This window comes from Mycteria americana, chromosome 6 (genome assembly GCF_035582795.1).
Source record: "Mycteria americana isolate JAX WOST 10 ecotype Jacksonville Zoo and Gardens chromosome 6, USCA_MyAme_1.0, whole genome shotgun sequence".
Classification (NCBI taxonomy): domain Eukaryota; kingdom Metazoa; phylum Chordata; class Aves; order Ciconiiformes; family Ciconiidae; genus Mycteria; species Mycteria americana.
The window spans coordinates 67,539,266-67,554,435 of NC_134370.1; the positions used below are offsets into that span (position 1 = coordinate 67,539,266).

The following is a 15,170-nucleotide window of genomic DNA, read 5'->3' on the forward strand; positions in this document are numbered from 1 at the left end:
GGCAAGACCGAGTGCAAGCAAACACAGGAAAAGCTAGAAAATGTAAGGAGTAGGGAACACTCGTGTGCCACACTTACCCTGACAAATTAGATACGGGGAGAAAGCTGGGGGGGCCAGACCCATGCCAGAGACTTGCACAGGCTGAACTGAAATGGCTGTGGCAGAAAGAGTGGCCCCTGTGTAGCTCCAGGAAAGATTTGCTGCCAGAAGAGGCACTGCCTGGTCCTTTGTGAAAAGGCAGCAGCATCTCTCCAGCCTGGAGACAGACAGCACTGACAGGACCAAGCACCCACTTCTGGAATTTTTCGTGCTGTTTTGGACCTTTTTTTTCCTGCCTACCTCAGACCTCCCCGAAGCAGATCTGATTCTCCCCTCACCTCAGCTCAGCCACTGCCTGGTTGCTTCCCGCTCATGCTATCAAAATGGAAAAGAAAATAAAAGACAAAACCAGACCCAGATGCTGAAACAAAATTAACTAAAACTCTGAGTGAAGAGCACTTTTAACTCCCTCCTGCACCCACTGCTGTGTCCCGGCTGTGTGGTAGATGAGAGCACCTCATCCCCAGGAAATGCCAAACCCTGGACCCTGCTTCAGGAAAAAAAACCCAACAACCCACCCCATATTTCCCACAGAATAGAAATCCCTCTCTTCCCAAATCGGTTTGAAACAGAATTAAACCACCCACAGCCTCAAAGTAGCAGCACTGAGCTGAGCCGTGCTGAGGTAACGGCAGCACTGGCCGAGGTAACAGCCGTGTGGCCCCCTGACCGAAATGGCGGTAGCTGGATTTTCTCTTTCAACTCATCCCAAAACGGCCCGAAAACACCGTGTTTGTCGGAAAGAGGATTTATTTTATTTTATTTCCCTTTAAATAACAGTTAAAGAGGCGCTCTGCAGCGGCGGCACTCAGCTCGCCCGTGAGGCGGCGGGGCGGCGGCAGCGAGCCCTCCCGTGAGGCGGCGGGGCGGCGGCAGTCAGCTCGCCCGTGAGGCGGCGGGGCGGCGGCAGTGAGCCCGCCCTGAGGCGGCGGGGCTGGGCCTATCAGCCCGCCCTGAGGCGGTGGCGGCGGGCTGGCGGGGCCGGCAGGCTGCGGCATGGGGGACGACCTGGCGTCGGAGGGCGACAGCCGTGAGTGGGGGCGAGGCGGGGGCTGCCCCAGCGGGGCGGGGGGGGATTTGTGTGGCGGGAGAGGGCGGGCGCGGCCACGGCCTCTTCCGGGCCCGGGGGAGGCTGTGGGGCAGGGCCGAGATGCTTTAAAGAATAACAAGACGTATAAAAATCCATTCAGAAACACACTAGGTGTATAACCTATGCGGGCATCGAGACTGCTTTTGCCCCAGAGCATCCTGTACCCCTAAGATGCTGCAAATAACGCCAGTACCCCCCGCTTCGGCGTTTTGGCCCCCTTTATCGACCAGTCCCCGGCCGTACTGGGTTGTCTTTGGTCCTGCAGCCTCAGGTAGAGCCCAGCGGACAGTTTTAGTGCGTTTCTTTGCATGCCTTTCATCTCCTTTGCTGCTTTTTTAAATCTCTTGCATAATAAGCTGCCTGTGAGTTGGTGCATTGCACTGAAGGTAAATCACTTAAATTGTTTTCCACACTGCTTGGGATAACTGAATTCATATGCAGTACCATAAGGTATGAAATACCCCAGAACCTGAGCGTGAAAGAGAAGGAAAAACCACTAAATATCTATTGAAATGCTGCTGTTGGACAGGTGCATGCCAAGACGAGGAGTGCATTTACATTTACAGGGCTAGCTTCGCATGTGTGAACACTAAGTAGGAAACTCAGACTGTCAAATTGTTTCCCGTGTGTTGCTGAGAATAAATAAACTGCGGCTTCTACAGCCTTAGCGATGCAAGGTTTGTTACTGTAGCTGTACAGGTAAAGGAGAGAATAAATAAGCCAAGGGGCGGTTTGGCATCTCTTGACAATGATGCTTTGTGCGATCGTAAAATGTAAGAGCATCTGTCACCTGGAGAGCAGGGGCAGCAACATTTGCTTAACTGAGACATAGGATTTACTCCACTGAACAGAGATAAGCATTTGCAAGGAGGTAGTATGTGTGTAGCCGTTGGTGTTAATAATTAACGTAAGCTCCACAGGTTTTTCCCAAATTCTCCTGATATTTCCTCTCAAATGAAGGGTCCATGCCGTGTGGAAATGCAGTCCCGTTAACACACCGGACCAGATGAGAACAGGGTCTCAATATACTGTTCCTGCAGAAATCGGTGTCCAGATCCTACTGCCTTCATTGTAGCAGCAGGTTCAATGCTCTTGAATGATCCCGTCTGGTATTAAGATTTGTGTTATTTGTGTTTTTGTTGAGCTAAAGGTTTTTGTTTGAAGATAAGAGGAACAGAAATTGGAGGATGAGGTTATACCTCTCCTGCCCTAAGAGTCCACAGTAGGGGTGTCTTTCTTCTGTGCCCTTCAGAGAGAAATGCGGTAGTGCTATTTAAACAGCAAGTCTCCTGTTTATCTCCTCAGTGTGGTGGAATGGGAACAATAACGTGTTTTGATGCCTCTTTTATGGCATGTGGTTAGTGTCGAGTTGATACGTTGATACAAACTGAAGTTGCGTTGAGCCCCTGCTATCCTCAAACTGTGGCCTGAGATCTGCAGAAATGTAGAATAGAGCAGAGGACCTGAGCCAGCTCTCCAGCGGGCTGTGACAGGCTGAGGATCTGAATCAAGCACTTCTTGAAACAATTCCCCAAAAGCATTAGGGTGGAGACTGAGTCCAACAAAGACTGACACCAGCCTTGCCAAAAACCTTGAGAGCCTCCCTGTGGGGCTGCAGCAGGCCCAGAGTCACAGCCTTGCTCTCGTTTCTTGGCAGGAAGGTTTGTTCAATCAAGGAGAAGATTGCTGGGGCAAGGCCCAGCATGGAGCGTAAACACCCTTAAATTGTGCCTAACTGTGCAGGACAAATACTGCCGGTTGTGGTAAATTATGTGCAGAACTGCCACGGTCTATTAAGAGATGCAACACTAATCACAGGGCAGGCTAGCAGTTTTGTGCTCCTTGGCTGATTTAGGTTGCCTGAAGGGGCACAGCAGGACCATGTGTAAACGCCTCCTTGTAGAGCAAGAGGGATGTAAGTGGAGGGATGGAGGAAAGGGTCTGGGTCATCTGCCTGAGCCCTCACACCGGCACTGGGCTGTGGAGGATGCTAGACCTGATGGATCGAAAGGTTTTGGGGCTGGAGCAAGTCCATGCAAACACTGAATTAGAAGAGAAGCTAGTAGGACTGGAAGAGCACTGATGTGGCACAGGGGTACTCAGGGAACGGGAGATCGTGGGAGAGGACGAATCCAGCAAGCATGCCAACGTCTGTAGGGCTGGGATTCTTGCTGGAAGAATCTTTCTGCAGTCATCCTTCCCTGAAGTCACCAGGGCCAGTGAGATGAAGGGGAGGTTTGCTGGGGCATGCTGCTCCATGCTCCCTGCCAGCACTGTTTTAAGGCCTGCTGTTCTGTCTCTGCTGCAGTGCTTCATTCAGAGAAGGAGTTCCATGATGCGGCAAAGCGTAATGACACGGCCAGGATGGAGGAGCTCATCAGGAGAGGGGTTGACGTCAAAGCCAAAACCAATGTAAGTCCTGGGTTTTTCCACCTCTAAGCTGCAGGAAGTGCTGAGGGTATGTTTCAGAACTGGAGCTCCTTAACACTACTCTCCTCATTAGCTGCTCAATTGGTTAAAGCTTTGAAATACACTGCCCAGTGCTAAATAGGGCCTGTAGCAACTGAGCAGTTTCACAAAACGCTAGAACCCACTGCCATCCTGGCCAGACTGAAAAGTTGCAAGTGTTGAGGGAGGTGATAATTTATGGTTCCTCTTGAGGGAGGTGATAATTTATGGTTCCTCTTGGAACCCGTGTGCCAGATACACGTGGCTGCAGTGAAAGGCTTTGATTTTTCTATCTCTGTATGCCAAGGCTGTGGGACTAACTCAGTTCCTGGTGCAGGTCTCCCATTGTTGACCAGTAGGTTCCTGGAAATATGGGATTGTGTCCGTCCCTACTGTTTCAATCTGTCCATCCATGGTCAGCGATATTTCTCATTCCTGTGCTGTCGTTATAGTCCATAACTGCAGTTTCTGAGTAGAAGGTGACTAACAGAGGTCACTATCTGCCTGACAAGACAGCAAAGAGACAGAGGGCTATGTCCAAAGAAAACCCTGCACAGTGCGGGAAATTCTGGCTCTGTGGATGGAAAAGGAGATTTTGGCCTTCAGGAATGCTGGTGGATACACGTGCACTCTGCATATCTCAGCCTTCCCTCTCTCCTTCCTTCCCTTCCAGACAGACCGGACTGCCCTGCACTGGGCCGCGGGAGCAGGGAACGTGGATGCTGTGCGACTGCTCCTGGATCATAATGTCCCAGTGGATGATGAAGACAGTGTATGAAGGCGAATCTGCCTTGTGTGTCCTGCAAATGTGTTCTGTGTTGGGGGAGTGCCGGGGACTGGGTGCTGGGCTGGCGGTTACAGACCGCACCTTTAGCCTAGGTGGGTGGCACAAGGCATTGCAGTGCTCGGGGAGCTGTGGCCTCTCTGCTGAGGCAGGTGCAGTGCCTGTCTGGAGCAAGCCTTGTTTTCAGATACGTCTGTGCTCTGTCTTTTGGCCTTTTCCTTGCATGCACAGTGACCGGGACGTAGGCTGGTAGAATCTGTGAAGTTTTCTGTATAGCGTGGGGATGCTTTTCTTCGTCTGGTTGTGTTGTTGAGGCTTGTGAGAAGACAGTAACAGCCAGCAAGTTCTCTCTCCCCCATAACAACCAGGCTAATATGCACCATTGACTAGGAAGTGGCAGTCAAGAGGCAGGTCTCTGCTCAGCTGCTGTGACCATCTGTGGCAGGAATAATAGTAATTGGAGAAAGTGGGGCTAAAAAACCCCCAGAGAGAAACAAAAATATTTGGGAAACTTCATGAAGTTTCCCTCTAGGGTGGGGATGGTGGTGGCTGCAGTTTATCTGTAAGTATCTCTCTCTTCTCTTCCGCCCAGTTTGGAATGAATGCGCTTCTCCTGTCTGCCTGGTTTGGCCACCTCCGTGTCCTGCAGATCCTCATCAATGCTGGGGCCAAGATTAACTGTGTCAATAGGGTGAGAGAGTCTCCCTCCTACGTGGGTCCATCACACAGCTCCAGACAGTGACAGGGGGGAGAGAGAGAGGCTTACCTGTGAGCTAAGGTAATCGTGTGTGACAGCATCTGCTATGGGGACTGCCATCTGCACTTCTGCTTTATTCCTAAAACAGGTGTAATAATTGTAGCTATAGAGATGTACATGGCTTTCTCAGCTCATGTTTGTGCAGTGGTGATGTGGAAGGTGTTACAGAAATGGGAAATGGGTTTAGTGAATCAGCAGTCCATGTATTTTAAAATAGACCTTGGTTGGGAAAAGGGTCATTAATACTTCAGTCATAGCTTGCTGTCTGCAGCACAAGCTAGTTTAGCCCTAGAGGTTCAGGGAGGCATGGAACAGGTCTTTGCTAACAGGAGCAGGTTGTTAAAAAGGACTGTCCTGCAGTCTTGGACTTGTTAAGTGAATGGTCCTTTATCTCCTCTCCAGAATGGTAGGAACCTGCTCCACTGTGCAGCTCAGAGGGGACACATCCGGGTGATGGAGTTCATCGTGGAGGACCTGGAGGACATGTCTGTGGATAAGACAGACAAGGTAAGAAGGCTCTTCATGGCTTTGTTTCACGAGGTCTGATCTTGCTCTGCTGAGCTTAGCAGGAATGTTGCCCTTGGTCTTGGGAAGAGAGTCAGAGTCAGATGCTACTCCCAGAGAACCAAGGTTATCGCACACAGGCTCTGGCCCTCCTGTGGAGGGGGGCTTAGGGATGATGAAGATTCTGGCTCTGATCAAGCTTCAGCAGCCAAGGCTTTCCAATGTAGCCTTTTGCAGAATAAATTCAGGAATTTCATTGTCCTCTTGTGCAGCTGATGTTCCAGGGTGTATTGTAGGTAAGCAATAACCCAGGGTAACCCTCTCCCAGCATGTTCCAGCATTAGCTGATCTGTTCCTGAAGACAGCGTAGGAGCACACAGGAGCTGACGCACACTCTTTTCCATTCCCTGGCCTTCATGGTTCCTAGAGTGATCCCCACTCTGATACTTGGGAGTTAAATGAGGCAACAAGAGATCTGCCTTTCCCCCTTTCCCCAAAAGGGGTTCTGACTCACTCGATAACTGGGATCTCAGATATTAATTCCATTTTTTTATCCTTAGTTGCTTTCAGTAACCTATTTATTATCCTTTTAGTAAACTATTTATATTAAATAAACACTGAAAAGATCTATTTTCCAGTGTTTGGCGAGACTAAAGTGCTTGGAGTTGTTAGCCTCAGTGGGTAATTCCGTTCACCTTGTTTTGTTAGGGGCATCCTAAATGTAAAGCAGAATAAAAGTTAATAGCAGAATAAAAGATAACTATTTTTGAAGTCCAGCACTTTTTCCCCCTGTGGACTGGGTTCTCGCCCAAGGCATTATTATATTGCTTGCAGCAGATGATCTAATCTTGTGCTTTCTGAGTCTTTCTTGGACTGTATTTCTTTCTGTTTCCTTTCAAAGATGGACAGGACAGCGTTTCACCTGGCTGCAGAGTATGGGCAGCTGGAGGTGGTGGAGTTCCTAATTCGACTGGGTTGTTCTCACAGTGCCAAAGACAAGGTATGGGCATAAAACCACACACAAGGGAGGTAAAGTTCAAGGATTAGAGGATGTGAAAATCAGGGAACAGGATACCAAGTGAGGCTCATGCAGGCAAGTTGTCAGCAGTTGTCACTATGCTTGTGGTATGCCAGGGCTTTTCTTCCCTATCCACTTGGAAACCATTTGCATCTCAGTCTGTGTTGGATTTCTCTCCAGCACTTTTCAGACAGGATACACAGCAATACAGGATACACACCTGGTAGACCGTGCTCCAGTTTAAGGTAGCTGGATTTCTTACCTCCCTGCTGCACCCGTTAGAAGACTGTTTCAGACTCCTACTGCTGGTTACAACCTCCTTTTCAGTCACGCTGGATATACTCTATGCAAAGTTGTGGTGTATGAACACTCAGTCCTGTGATGCATGTATATATGAAGTGATGTTCACTTTCAGGAAGAAAATACAGCATTGCATTTAGCTGCTAAAAATGGACATCTCTCTGTGCTGCAGAAGATTATAGATGTTGGAGTGGACCTTGATGAAAAGGACTCAGTAAGTACATTTAAATGAAATGAAAACCACATCAGTTTCGCCCTTTCCCTCCCTAGAAATACTCTCCTGCCACAGTCATCAGGCTGAATAGTCAGTATTGACAGGAGAGGTTTAGAAAATAGCTGATTTTATCTAAAGTGTACGTGTGTAAACGCAGGTCACACTTGCAGAATATCAGTGAAAAGCAACATCCTTCTTGGACCAATATCCAATTCTAAAGTGTTGCCTTTTCTTCCTGCTGTATCTGCTGGCCTACGTTATCACTCCATTTAATCTCCCTTTTTCTCCCCGACCCTTGTACGTGCAAGTGCCTAAATGGTTATTGAGTGTTTTAAACTAAACTTCACTATGCTTTATAGTATTGACTTAGTCACTGAACATATGGACCTTCTGTTTGAGATCTCTCTTTGATAGACCTACTTTGGAAAATTATGTGGCTGAAACATAGTTAATGATTTAGATAGCAAATATTGGCTTAGTAACGCTTTTATTTATTCCAGGGCACACTCCCAATTAAGTTTATCAGCAATTTTTTTAGTCTTATTTGGTTACTGTCTTTGAAAAGTGTATTTGATTGTGATTAAGATCTGAAAGAAAAGGGAAACCACCTTCTGTGGTAACTCTGGTAGCATTTGTCTTCCCCCAGATGAGCTGCCCTTTGTGTGAAGAGCAATAATAAAACCAGATAGGAATTCTGCTTGTTTCTTGTAAAGAAATTTCTGGGGGAAATCTCTCCCTCAGAAGGGAGACCCAGTGGTCGAGGGCCACAGGCTTCCAGTTCTGCCTATGGCTGTTTCTGGGCTACTCTAGGAAAATGGTTTGTCTTCATTGTCCACGTGAGATCCTTTTTTGTTTGCTAATGGGCTGAAGGGGAGAAAAGATGATGACCATGATGTCTGTCTTGTGGCCCATGGGCCACCTGTTTCCAGTGGCATAAGGACAGAGCAGTACTCTGATACGTTGGTGGCAGATAATTGTGTCCTTTATTTTCCTAACAGTCACCCTGGCCCTCAGAATTGGTATTTTAACATGTCATGGATTCAGAAGACAGGGTAGAGGCTTGCCTGTTCCGCTGATCTGTCTTGGCCTTGTCTACAGAAATGCTGTTTGTCTCCTTTTTTGCCTTGTCCAGGAGGGACTTACGGCTCTGCACCTGGCTGCTGAAGGGGGTCACAGTGACTGTGCGAAGCTGCTCTTGGAAGCAGGTGCCAATGTCAATGCCCAAACCCAGGTGAGCTCTGTGGAGGTGATTCCATTTCCAGACACTACTTTGTGGATTTTTGCCCAGACCTGTGGCCTCCCAGGGATGGCTCCTGTTATCAGGTGAGGTCGTGTGGAGCCCAGCGCTTCAGAAACAGCACAGGGAGTCCAGAGGAATGCACAAATGGCTTTGTACAAAGAGGCGGGTGAAGCTGCGCTGGGACTGGTGTGGCTGTGGAGACAATCTCTATGAATTTGTCAGTATGGGGGCATGAGGCTCTTGCAGGAGGGAAGCAGGGAGATCTCTGTGCGCAGTCTGTATGAACTGCAGCTTCTGAGTGGAAACCCTGACTAATACCCATCTCTTCTGATGTGCCTCTCAGAAGAAGATGAATTGCCTTCATTATGCAGCGCTGCATGGCTATGAGGAGATAGCCAGGATCCTCGTGGATGCAGGAATCCACACAGACGCTGTTAATCATGTAAGTCCTGCTTAATGCTCTCATCACTTACAAAAAGGCAAAACCAGTTTGCGGAGCTGTTCAAGAGCACAAAGCAACTCTGGAAGGACCAGTGCTGCTGTGGGGTCTGTGCTTATGGGGCAATATCCTCACTCCGTCCCCAGTCCAGGCTGGCAGCTGTCTTAGAATAAGACATGCTGGGCACTGCATGGTCCTTTCGGTGCCATGGGCTAAGTTTTTCCTAAGCAGAGGGTCTTTTTTCCACAGCAAAACGCATCAGCGACACACATTGCAGTACTGCAGAACTTCCCAGCCATGGTGAAGCTCTTCATCAACGCGGAGTGTGACCTTGACATTCCAGATAATGTAAGACTGCAGCTCCTGTTCTTTGTCTTTGAAATGTGAACCCATTTCATGGGGGATTTGATCACTTTGGGGACAGGATTAAAGAGGAGTGCTTTAAAACGGGGAAAACCTGGAAGTGCAACTTAGGAAACATGAAACCTGTGAAATGATTCTGAGTGTTGCAGTGAAGTAATCGCTTGGTGGCGTTCAACATGTGGGCTATGCCATGTCCTGGGACCTGTGCACAGAGACATTGCGTAGTCAGACTCTCTCATCCCTGCTGGAAGCAGGGGGGAGAAATTTCAGCCTGGAAGATATTCTGCAAAATGTCTGGGGGGCTGAGAACGGGAGGCAAACCTGGAGGTAGCTGGTTGTCTCACCAAATTGTAATTTTGTGAATGAGGAGCTTTGCTAACAAATGTGTAACTTCTTTGTAATGTTTCGGTTAATGTTCATTCTTGTAGTGATGTTCTCTCCAGATGACACCATAAGATTGCCACATTTTGTATTTGATTTTAGTTGTTTCCATTAAACAATCTCAAGGTGCATACAGTGTACAGTGCATACACATTAACCCGGCCCTGTGTCCCAGGAACAAAGAATTGGCAAAGGTCCTTTCCTCCCTTGGCCAAACTATCTGCCTACAGAAATTGTTTAAATAACAGGAAACAATATAGTCCTATAAGTGACCCTAGGGAGCTTTATTGAACTGAAGAGGTTCCTTCTTTAGACTGAAATATTATCAGGGAGGCTTCCTAATGGTGGTGCTGGGACAGGGACAGACCAGTTCTGCTCAGCCTGAGGAACCCAACTCCATTTTGAGGCAGGAGGGTGTTTGGCCCTCAGTTTAAAAAGGGATAGAGGGGAAAGGAGAGCAGAGCTGACAGCGTTCTTACAGCGCTTCCTTCTGGTATTGTTCTGTCCTATCCTTCCAGCCTCACACTTGTCCTTCTCTGAAATTTAGTCCTTTCACCCTCCTCCTGCAGAGGCAGCAGACCTCACTCCATATCGCTGCGGAGCATGGCAGGCAGGACATTGCCGAGATGATTCTCATTGCAGGAGTTAATCTGAAGCTAACAGACAAGGTAAATGTCTCCATGGGTTGAATAGATTCTGTGGGGGTATGGAGGGAAAATATGGATGGTCTTTGCCACTGTTTTTCATAATTTTCAAGGAAGGCTAGTAATAATATTAAATCTGGATATTTCCAGGGATAAGGCCTTGAAACACTGCTGAGTAGGTTATTTTGATGTGTTTTCCAGGAAAGAAGTGACTGGTTCTTAGGAAGGTAGAAAACAGTTCACACAGTGAGCAAACTTTTTCTTCTCAGAGTTGTTCTAGTTCCTTCTACTTCTACTTGTGCTATCATGCACATTAACATCAAACATCTTCCTGAATAATGGTAACTAATATACCTCAAGCACACATGTTTTAATAGGTTAAAAGTATGTGGTTGGAATAGATCTGGCACTGGTGTCCAGGGCTTTTGCTCTCAAATTAAATCAATGAAAGGAATTCCAGAGGAATCAGGCAACTTGCATGCAGCCTGAAAGCGTGGTGTGTGCTCAGAAAATGCTGAAGGGGGCTTGGGGAGGGATTAAAATAATGTCTGCCATTCGCAGTGAGTTAAAGCACATACAGACTCAAAGCCACCTGGCTGAAACGGCCTTCAGCTGCAGTGAGTGTTTGCCACCTTCCAGCAGTCTGTGGAACCACAGTGAGACTCAGCACAGGGAACACATTCACACTTTTCTGTGTGAAATTGGGTTTCTGCTCACATCTGAGGCTAGAACCGTTCTCACTGGCGTGCCTGATGGCTGGGCTGGCTCGCTTTCCTTCATGCAACTTTCACATCTTGTTCCTTTCCGCTATACGCTTTTAGACACAAATACAAATCCCCCCCATGCCCAATCCAAAATCATGTTCATGTAAGGAGCGTAGTTACATTTTCATAGTCCCATCAGCCTGTGCTTCTCCTAGGTGGCCATTTCTAATCATGCATATGTGGAGCCTATAAAATTAAGGAGGTTGTATAAATCACTTCAGTTTCATGTGTCAGCAAACCTGCTGTGCAAAAGGCTATAAAATGCCTCGGATTGTACTGCTGAGCTGGTCCTTTGACGGCTGCACCCATGGTGCTGAGAGCCTGAAAGCACCCTGCCATCCACTGTGGGTTATGGGATGCGTTCCCAACCGCTCCTGCCAAACGGGCAGATCCCTGGCGCAACAGAGGAGATGCTGCAGAGCCTAGAAAATGACTTCCCATGCCCTGCACGCAGTAGCTTGAAGCTAGCTCACATCCGAGGTGTTTACAGGTGGAGAATAGGGGTCCTTCATCCTGGCTGGGTGCATTGCTCAATAGGCCATGCTGCCTGCTATTACAGACTGCCGGGTGGACATGGAGGTTGTACCTCCTAAGCGTGCAAGGTCTTTTCCAGCTCATTTTTCCCCTTCTAATTGCAGCAAGGGAAAACATCTCTGGATGTCGCCGCCCGAGGCAATCACATCAACTTGGTGGACATGATTATCAAAGCCGATCGGTTTTACAAATGGGAAAAGGTGAGTAGCTTACACCACCATCCCCTGCGTTTTCCAGGGCAGATGTAACTTTATCCTCTCCATTGAGACTCCACATTACCAGCTGTCAAAAGGAAAAGAAATACAGGACATCCTGTGACAGCCTGACCTCTACTTTCACCACCTTACTTAAGAAAAACAAGAGCCCTCACCATGCCAACAACATCTACTTAAGGCTTCCTTTATTTAAAAAAGCCTCTGTTGTTAAAAATCCCAGGCTGCGCTGAAGGGAACAGGGGTTTTCAAAGACTCTTTGGCAGCTGTTCCCAAAGCCCTGTAGAAGGGAGCTGGGGTAGCTTAGTTCCTTTTCCCAGAAGGAGAAACTGAAGGAGCAGGAGAATGCTTGGCCCAAGGTCACCAAATGGGAGGTGGGGAGTTTTTCAACAGTGGAAGGGGGACACCTCTTGTGAGCAGAGTAATCAGTTCTTGTCGGAGTCATACAACCGACTTCCCTCTCAAACTTCCCCACAGCCGGGGCTGTTCCTCCTGCGTTTCCCAGCGTGGCCCAGCAGTCTCTCTCCTCCCATGGCCCCGTGTGCAAGGCACAGCTGCTCAGCCCCAGTCCCCCATCTGAAACCCTGCCTACCCCAAGCCTGTCCCCAAACCAACCTGAGCAGAGAGCGAGCTGAAAGTACAGTCAAACACCACATCCCTTGCGTCTTCGTAAGACTTCGGGCCTCCTCCCATACCAGGAAAGACAGTGCTCTAGCGGGGAAAGGAAAGGAGAGCATATGCCTGTTGCTCAGGTGTGGCTTCAGGAGTAATGCTGTGTATATCAGGCCCTTGCATGGGCTTCCTGGACAGCCCTAGGGAAAGTCATTTAGCCTCTTTGCAGTCTGGCATGTAAAGGGGGCTGAGCAGCTGCGCCTGTGTTGCAGGGGAGCGAGGAGATTTAATTAAATGATTCTGCATACAAGCCCCAGATAAAAGGCACTGTAGAAATGTAAATTGCGATCCGCATGGGCTTCCACAGCAAAGCTGCTATTAACAGTATTTGTTAACATGCACGATTAGAACAGAGCGAAACAAGAGAATAAAGAGAATAAAATAAATGTGCTGTGCCAGAATGAGCTCACAGCGACCCGCAGAGCTGAGGACGTGGGAGGCTGCAGAATGACAGGTACATCTGCAGCATCCCGACTGAAACCCCTGTTCTGGCTTTGCAGGACAATCTGAACAGCGACTCCGACTCCTGGGTGGCAAAGCACTTGACCTTTAAGCAAGATCACAGGCTGGAAACACAGCACATTCGCTCAGTAATGTGGAGATTAGCTACTAAGTACCTCAAACCTGGTGAATGGAAGAAGCTGGCACATTACTGGAAATTCACTGATGCCCACATTAGGGCCATTGAGCAACAATGGACAGGTATAAAATGCTGCCCAGATATTTTCCTTCCTTCACTTAGACTGTGTTTCTAGGAGATAAGTCTGCAGTAATAGCAAAGCATGAAGAAAACCAGCTGGCTTATTTGAAACAACCAAAAGATTAGGTTAAAAATCCTGTATTTAATTAATGTGGAGGTATCTACACACTGGAATTTGGCTAGGAGTAAAACACGCAAGCATGGGGCTAGTGGTCCACTGCTCACGGCTTTTGAGGTACTGCCAGACCTGTTAGTCCTTGCTACAGGAATTAAATAAAAAAATATTGTTCTCTAGGACAGAAGAAACTTGCTGGTTTTATTTTCTTTCTTTTAAGGAGCTGAACCAAAGAGGCAGTGAAGTCCCATTTAGAATTTAAGAGAGACATTAGCAGAAGCAGGTTCCGAGTTTCAGAAACAGATCCCCACTGGTTCGGTTACTGTAAGGACTCCTGTAGTTCGCACGACACGAGCAAGGGGCTAAGCTGTCCTCTGAAGGCAGAAATTCTGTATTGCCATGAAAGGTTGTCTGACAAGCCCAAGCTCATTCATGGCCCACTCTGTTAGTATAACGTTATCTAGCAATCACACCACAACTAGGAATTAAGCTAAACTGTACTTTAGAGCATCCTACTAAATCCAGAGAGGAGAGCGGGATGTCCAGACCCACCAGTTCAGAAATCCGCGCTGGTCAGGGCTGTGCACTGTGAAGTGCAGGATTTCAGTTGTGGTTTGACCTTGCCAGGCACTAAAAGCTACAGGGAGCATGGCCACAGAATGTTGCTTATCTGGCTCCATGGCGTGATCACGGCAGGAGAAAATCCAATCAAGGGATTGTACGAAGGCCTTGTGGGGATCGGAAGAAGAGATTTAGCAGGTAATACTTCTGTCTTCCTTCAAATAACTCACACTGAGCACTACTTAAATTCTGTGGTCACACAACATACACGGAGGAAAACTTAAGCGAAGCCAATTCACACAAGCTGGAAGCCACCCTGCTCTGCCCCCTTGCTACCGTTACATGTCATTTCTTTCTCTTCCTTTTGCTTCGATAAATTAACACATCCTGCCACAGCTTTATCCTTTCTGTTCTCTTTTCTTTTACAGAAAGCATTCGGAAAAAAGCAAATGCAGACTCTGCCTCTCCACGGAAGTGCATAGCAATGTAACACCAGGAGGGCACCAGCGGTTCCTTCAACTGATGCATCCTCAGCTCCTCTGAGAGCGACAGGAGGAACACTTGCTCTGCTGCTGGTCAGAAGGCAGCTGCAACTTAAGGGCTTCTTGTCATAAAAAACTGGCGTGGCTGCTGCTTCCTTCTTGGTCTGAAATGACGAGGGGATCAGCAAACGCTAATGCTCTAGAATGCCTCTTCACGCAGAGGGGCGATTTTTATCAGCTGTTGCCTATGGTCTGGGCGCTGTACTAAGAGTTCCGTGAGTGAGCCTCACGTGTCAGGCTGTGAGTATCAGGAAATACGACACTATTTTAACTTGTTTTCATCACCCTTTTGTATATAAATTTTCAATTGTCAATTTTTTAAGTTATTGAGGGGAAAGCCTTTGTTTTCAGAAATGTTCGTTACTTACTTACCTTTTTTGGGGGGGAGAGTGTCTATCACTTGTGTCTCAGCTGTGTTCATAACTTCCCTGTTAGGGTGGGAATTTAAGAAGAGAAGTCAAGGCTACCCCTTGGTCCTTTTGGAACCTTAAGGGTTGTGATCTTTGTTTCAACTCTTCACAAAAAGTTTCAGAGAAGAACATTAACATACAGATAGTGTTTATAAATCAAACAGGTGACTCCTTTAATCCCTAGGTTACAGCTTGAAAAGTGCAAGATAAGAATGGTCATGGGTTATCTCCACAGTCTCTGACAAGGACATACCAATTTGTCATGTAATACTTCATATTTGTTTTCTTACAGTGTTTCAAGGGAAAAATAATAAATTCAGATTTTACCCTTAAATTTGCAAGTTATGTCTCAGTCATTCTTTATTAAAAAAATACTACA

General features: G+C 47.6%; 1 protein-coding gene across 7 annotated transcripts; it reads left to right on the top strand.

The window, feature by feature from the left end:
• Positions 1-1,008: 1,008 nt before the first annotated feature.
• On the top strand, positions 1,009-14,922 carry ANKDD1A (ankyrin repeat and death domain containing 1A). 7 transcript variants are annotated; one of them, XM_075506337.1, is made up of 16 exons: positions 1,014-1,129; positions 2,150-2,298; positions 3,498-3,601; positions 4,311-4,409; positions 5,014-5,112; positions 5,581-5,685; positions 6,584-6,682; positions 7,116-7,214; positions 8,347-8,445; positions 8,798-8,896; positions 9,143-9,241; positions 10,156-10,305; positions 11,684-11,779; positions 12,964-13,165; positions 13,906-14,037; positions 14,268-14,922. In XM_075506337.1, exons 2-16 carry the CDS (start codon positions 2,286-2,288, stop codon positions 14,327-14,329), a joined length of 1,557 nt encoding a protein of 518 aa, XP_075362452.1. In that variant the 5' UTR covers positions 1,014-1,129; positions 2,150-2,285; the 3' UTR covers positions 14,330-14,922. The 7 variants fall into 7 exon arrangements, with proteins under 7 accessions (XP_075362450.1, XP_075362453.1, XP_075362451.1 ...); XM_075506335.1 differs by lacking the exon at positions 2,150-2,298 and having other exon boundaries at positions 1,009-1,129; XM_075506338.1 differs by lacking the exon at positions 2,150-2,298 and having other exon boundaries at positions 1,009-1,129; positions 10,207-10,305.
• Positions 14,923-15,170: the final 248 nt, after the last annotated feature.

Bases quoted from the DNA above. Each gene is read 5' to 3' on its own strand.
- ANKDD1A (XM_075506335.1), top strand. From the start codon at position 1,096: ATGGGGGACGACCTGGCGTCGGAGGGCGACAGCC. The intron at 1,130-3,497 runs GTGAGTGGGGGC...TCTCTGCTGCAG, and splicing joins GGCGTCGGAGGGCGACAGCC to TGCTTCATTCAGAGAAGGAG. The intron at 14,038-14,267 runs GTAATACTTCTG...TTTCTTTTACAG, and splicing joins CGGAAGAAGAGATTTAGCAG to AAAGCATTCGGAAAAAAGCA.